This window comes from Porites lutea, chromosome 6 (genome assembly GCF_958299795.1).
Source record: "Porites lutea chromosome 6, jaPorLute2.1, whole genome shotgun sequence".
Lineage (NCBI taxonomy): Eukaryota > Metazoa > Cnidaria > Anthozoa > Scleractinia > Poritidae > Porites > Porites lutea.
Window position 1 is genome coordinate 20983762 of NC_133206.1, and position 6234 is coordinate 20989995.

General features: G+C 42.9%; 1 protein-coding gene across 1 annotated transcript; it reads left to right on the top strand.

Moving 5' to 3' along the window:
* The first annotated feature begins 3179 nt into the window (after nucleotides 1-3179).
* On the top strand, nucleotides 3180-5481 carry LOC140942007 (kelch-like protein 28). Its single transcript, XM_073390998.1, has one exon. It carries the CDS (start codon nucleotides 3180-3182, stop codon nucleotides 5172-5174), a length of 1995 nt encoding a protein of 664 aa, XP_073247099.1. The 3' UTR covers nucleotides 5175-5481.
* Nucleotides 5482-6234: the final 753 nt, after the last annotated feature.

The window sequence follows — 6234 nt, forward strand, 5'->3', positions numbered from 1 at the left end:
TATGTATCGGTCAAATCGAAGCTTCAACATGCCCCCCCGGGCAACCCCCCGGGCATTTGACTTTTTTGAAAATTATTGTTCAAATTCCCCCCTACCCGGGCTAAAATGCCGTTCAAATGCCCCACACTAGGGTCCATTCAGGTGATCAAATGCCCCCACCCCGGGGACATTTCACAGGCACAAAAATGACAGAAGGACGGCGGAAACGCCTTCAGTTGTCGAACAAAATTTTATGAATATAACAAAAACTGAGAAACACTATTAGCGTATTTACTACGAACAAAAGTCTCGTGCAAAGCGGCGGAAATTGCTGCTACAAGGTAACTGGAAGACTCTGATAATCAAATTCCCTCCTCCCAAGGACGGCAAAGGTATCAAACGCCCGGGGTATGCCCGGGGGGGGCATGTTGAAGCTTCGATTTGACCGATACATAATGTAGTAGGTTATGTGTATGAATGAATGTATGGTAAATAAAGGCACTTCTTCTTTTTCTTCTTAAGGACTCCCTAATGTATCGGTCAAATCGAAGCTTCAAAATGCCCCCCCCCCCGGGCATACCCCGGGCGTTTGACACCTTTGCCGTCCCGGGGAGGAGGGAATTTGATTATCAGAGCCTTCCAGGGGGTGGGAATTTGATCCCCATGCTTTAGGGGTGGGGAATTTGAACTGCACCCTCGATTTCATGTAAAATCTTTGGCGTGGCGAGCTATCATGGCGGACGCGGTGTTAGAGGATTTTCGTGGAAAAGATTGTGCCTTTGTGGCCAATTGGTTACAAGGAAAGGGCTTAAACAAGCTTTGTGCCGTTCTTGAAGTATTTAAATTTTAAAAATTTTAATATTGGATTCAGGCATTGAATGTGTGAAAGTATTTCATTGTTGTGTTTACAATGAAATACAATACCTATACCGGCGATTCAATACAACAACATAAAATAAAATAAAATAAAATAAAAAGCTCAGGTCAACTACTTTGACTACTGTTAATTAATAAGGTGAGCGATGATGCATGTCAGTGAAATGGTCATGATGTAGTAATCTCAATAGGTGGGATTTTTTTTATATAACGCTTTGTATGTTGCATGACGAAGAAAAGCTGAGCATTCAGTGACCTTGTAGCAGCAATTTCCGCCGCTTTGCACGAGACTTTTGTTCGTAGTAAATACGCTAATAGTGTTTCTCAGTTTTTGTTATATTCATAAAGATTTTGTTCGACAGCTGAAGGCGTTTCCGCCGTCCTTCTGTCATTTTTGTGCCTGTGAAATGTCCCCGGGGTGGGGGCATTTGATCACCTGAATGGACCCTAGTGTGGGGCATTTGAACGGCATTTTGGCCTGGGTAGGGGGGAATTTGAACAATAATTTTCAAAAAAGTCAAATGCCCGGGGGGTTGCCCGGGGGGGCATGTTGAAGCTTCGATTTGACCCGATACATTACTACAAGGTAGGAGATCAAGCCAGCGTCGAAGTTGAAGGAGTCGAAGAGCAAATGCTCATCTTCTCGTCAAGTTAAACGCCTGGACGAGTCAAAGGCTCTTGAATCGTATTAATCTGAAAGATTCCTGCCTGTCTTCAATTTGGTAAGACCTCTATCCTCTAACCGTGCTGTAGCGAACGATGCACGCTCTCAGCGAGGAATTTGATGCCACCGAACTTCGGCGAGCGCGTGCTTCTTTGGAAACGATAGATCTTCGCGCTCTCGAGTTCGGACCCGATTAATTACGAAGTCCGTCTACGAGTGAGCGAGTGACTCATTTGCATATCCCTGTCCCTGCAATAACTCGTGGTACGCTCGCGCGTACCCACGAGTTAAAAATTGTTTGAAAGGTAGAGGCGGAAACGCGGGAACTTGCGTGACGAACCCCTAAGAACAGGGCGGATAAAGGTTGGGAGGTGAAACGAGCGCTCCGCTCTTCATTTAATGTGTGATGCGGAGTAGTACTGGCACGAGCGCTCTTTCCGCGCTTCCGGTGCGCTTCAAGGCCGGCGAAATTTTCCTTTTTGCAAACCGGAAATCCTATTTTCTTTCTGCAATTTCAGGCTACAGTGTTAAATAGATAAGTTCGTTTCATAACAATATCAATAAACAGTTTCATATGTTTGTGTCTGTACGTCTATAAGTCAAACTTGTTGGTCGTATAATGCCAAAATTTGAGTTTAATTTGAAAGTGTTGAATACCTCCTCCTTCCACTAAATATCACCTAATCGTCTTTCGCCGTTTCGTTTGCAAAAGCTTAACACTTCTTGACCTCAATTTTTGCATATGTTAAAGGGGGAAAAATTTTGTATAACATAACAAAAAATTAGATTGATATATATTGATATAGTGGCGTTGTACTTCTTTAAACTTTGCTTCTCGGGTGAAACGCGACATGGCGATTCGCGCAACGCGTTGCAAATCCGGCAACCGCATGTAAACAAAATTTATTGAGGTTAGTTGTAAGGTTTTTTCTCCGTTTTTCTCTCTAAAACAAAACAAGGTAAACAGCAAAAACTGAGGGGAAACTAATTTTGAAGTTTCGAAGAAACAGAAAGACGTATGAGATGTTTTTTTCAAATTAAAAAGAAGGATGATGGTGATTGAAATTAGCATAATTTCACCTTGCGCGAGCTGCCCGCATTTATAAAATACACGTCATCTAGTTATGAAGTACGATCTGCTGTTTTTGCCATGGATGACATGGATGAGATTTTCCTTCGTGTTTTAGACAATACTTAGTTGTTTTTGTTTTGGAATAACATCGACATTGGCGAGTAGCAGAACGAAAATATAATTCAGTGGTAGAGTCATGGAAGTAATAAAAGAAACCCTTTGAAAGAGATGTTTGTCTACTCCAACTAAACCTCCCGCAAAAAATAGCAACATTTGCCTCTCGGAGACAGCGTACCAGCACAAGGAACGAGGAAGAAGTGCAAGAAAACAAATCAAGCTGCCATAATTCAGTGACAGCGGCAGTGTCTATCGTAAAAACCACATCGCAAGCCGTGACCAAAGTCGAAAACAAGCGACATTCCTAAGCAGAGTCCCAGTCCACTGCATCACACCTTTTTGCTCGGACGCGCTCGTTTCCCCGCCCAACCTTTATCCGCCCTGCCTAAGAACGTCTGCGTGGGAGGCTGGTGTAACACAGCTGGCAACTGTAGTGGTAGGTAGAATTAATTATATTAAACAAGTCAGAAAATGAATTCCAATTCACTGAGGGAAGCTCCTTTGAAAACCCCCAATGACGCTTCGGAGAAGAACCAGCTCTTCGTTCCTAAAGAAACAGTCGATAATCCATTTGATCTTACTTTGGTAGTCAGCGACTCGAAAGAAATCAAAGTTCATAGACGTGTTCTCTCAGAGGCAAGTCTTTTCTTCGAAAAACTGCTAAACACAAATATGAGGGAAAGCAACGAAGCAGTCGTTAACTTGGAAATGCTAACCGAGTCTTGCTTAAGAGATATACTGGAGTATGTTTACACTGGTGCGATTCTGGTTTTGAGTGACGACATGGCCCAAGAGCTGCTAGGAATGGCGGACTATTTGGTTCTACCCAATCTTAAAACTCTGGCTTCAAAATACCTCCTAGATCACATCAGTGCTAGCAGCTCTATTTCAACTTATTACTTAGCCGAAAAATATCATTGCGAGGAACTCCTTTCCGTTTCTGAGAAGTTTATCCTGGCAAATTTCACGGCCGTGGCAAAAACAGAAGATTTCTTGAATTTGCCCGCCAAAGAAGTTAAAATGTGGATTTCAAGTGATGATATTCAGGTCAGTGCCGAGGAAGATGTGTTTAAAATCATGCTGAGGTGGATTGGTCACGATAAAATTGAACGTAATAAATGCTTTGTCGAGCTTTTTCGTGAAGTTCGGCTTATTTACGTATCGCGTGACTTCCTACACAGTGATATCGTGACAAATGATCTAGTGAATGATAACGAATACTGTGTCGAGCTTGTGAAAGATGCTATAAGGTTTGTTGATTCCAAGGGCCATTTGCCCCTCTGTGTTAAACCACGAAAATCACTCGAAATTCCTGTTTTCGTCATTGCTGTCAAGTCTACTAGTCGGGAGTATCAAGTTATTTGTTACCTTCCTCGCGAAAATAAGTGGACTCAAAACTTTAGATGTGGCACAGTACTTGATCAGACAGAAAAAGTAATCGGCTGTCAAGGGAAACTTTATTTCATATCCCAAACACACAGAAGGTTGCTGTGCTATGACTCATTGTCTAACTATTGGACGCAAATCCCATTTGAAGAACAAAGGAATTTACTTAATGTATTTGTTAGACATAATGATGAAATGTGGGCTCTAATGAGTGAAGACCAGTCTTGTTGTCATCTCTCCTTGCATTCTCATGGAAACAACCAAGTTTGTGGAGGAAAGCACCTTTATTTTCTCGCAAAGTACAGACCTGAATCGAACGAATGGGAAGAAAAGTCATCATTTGAACTGGAGAAAGTTAAGGTTGGTGTTTGCATGGTAGCCAACAACGACAGTTTTATCTATTTCCTTGGTGGTTCCTTAATTAATCAAATCACCGGTACGTCTGAAGTTATGGCAGATTGTGATAGGTATGACTGCAATACAAACACTTGGCAGAAAATTTCTGACATGAAATGTCCCAAAAGTCATGCGTATGGCACTGCAAAGAATGGAAATGTCTTCATTGCAAGCGACCACTATAAGCCTTGCCCTTGGGGTGGAAGGTTTGAAGTGTACTACGAAGCGACTAACAAGTGGCATATCATAGCAGACCCAATCTCAGATCCTACTTGCAATCGAAGATTTTTGTGTGGCTTAGTAGTTTCTGATCATAATCTATATTCATTGAATATGTTTTTGTTTACTGGCGGATTGCGACTTGGTTGCCAACGATGTGCGATTCAATGCTATAAGCACTATAAGAACGAATGGAGCATAAAATCTCAATCAAACCCTGTTAAGAACGAATATGATGAAACTGCACGCCATTGGTTCTGCAGATATGACTTGCTCTGCTCGATGAGAGTATTTAAGGGGAGTGCGTTTCTTCAGCAAGCCTTGAACTCTGATGTCCAGGTTCAACAGTTCTCAGATGAGCCTGAGATTCTGGGACACGCTCTCCAGAGTGATGACCTTTCTCGGGGGATGGGTGCGGCTACTCGTAGGCTAGACACCATACAACATAAATGCGCCATTTTGTAGACTGACCCATCTGGCAGAACCTCTTTCCAAGGAAGTCTCCTCTTCCCTTTTCTTGGAGAGACTCTGAGAGTGAGATTGGCTCGGTAGACGCAAGAACAAAGGAAAGAAAAGAAATGAAATAGTGATAGGAAAAACAGAGGAAGGAAGCTACAATGCTCCTTTTCCCTTAAGCTTTAACATGCCCAGCTATAGCTTTTACCCTTCAAACACAGGCTAGAAATTCCTGTAAGTAGTATCAGCAAGCCTATGGTGTGTTTGCCAGAAAGCTTGAAGTCGCCCTGTTTCAGCTGGGGTAAAAGCTCCTGAGCTGGGGGTTGGGGGGGGGGGCACTTAACGTCGTTGATGACCTCTGCCTCACTATTGGTTGACTGCAAAACAGTCGGTTTTTTTCTCAAAACCAGTAAAGAAATCGGTAAAGCGTGGCGTAAGAGCCTCTCACGCCCGTAGCGTCTCTCCCCAGTCTTGCTCTCTGTTTTCACCCTCGTTCCAGCCCTTTTGTTTAACTGCTCGCACTTATTTGAATAAGCAAAAATACGGACTGTTTTGCGGTCTATACTATTGGTTAAAACTACACAGGTAGACGCTCATATAAGAACAATTGCCTTTTGTCAACCAAAATATCGAGACTATTACCCTTACTGGGCCGCTACACTGTAGTTTTATCAGGGCTAGGCGATTCAACAAAAGTTAGTCAACGTGACTACTTCTTCCTACTTGTGCTCAGTTGTTGGGAAGCAAAACCAAAGTTGTTACTTGTATGTTACTTTGAATAGTTGATATGTATATGTCACCGCAAGGTATTGGGCGTTGAGCTAGAATTCGGCCTTTCGTTATGCATATACAAATTCACATCCCATATTCAAACGATTCAAAGCAGGGGGGGGCTGGCAACGGCCTTTGATCTTGCCGCTTTTCAGCTTTCCATGATCGCCCCAGTTAAGAAATCTGTCAATCATTCGAGAACCGTAGCGAGCATGCGCGAAACGGGCTGGAAACAACAACATCACGAAGTTCGTCTTCGCAGGGATTCAACAGTGTGAAGTGAATTCGCTTTTGGCCC

Coding starts and splice junctions, on each gene's coding strand:
- LOC140942007 (XM_073390998.1), top strand. CDS start 3,180: ATGAATTCCAATTCACTGAGGGAAGCTCCTTTGAAAACCCCCAATGAC.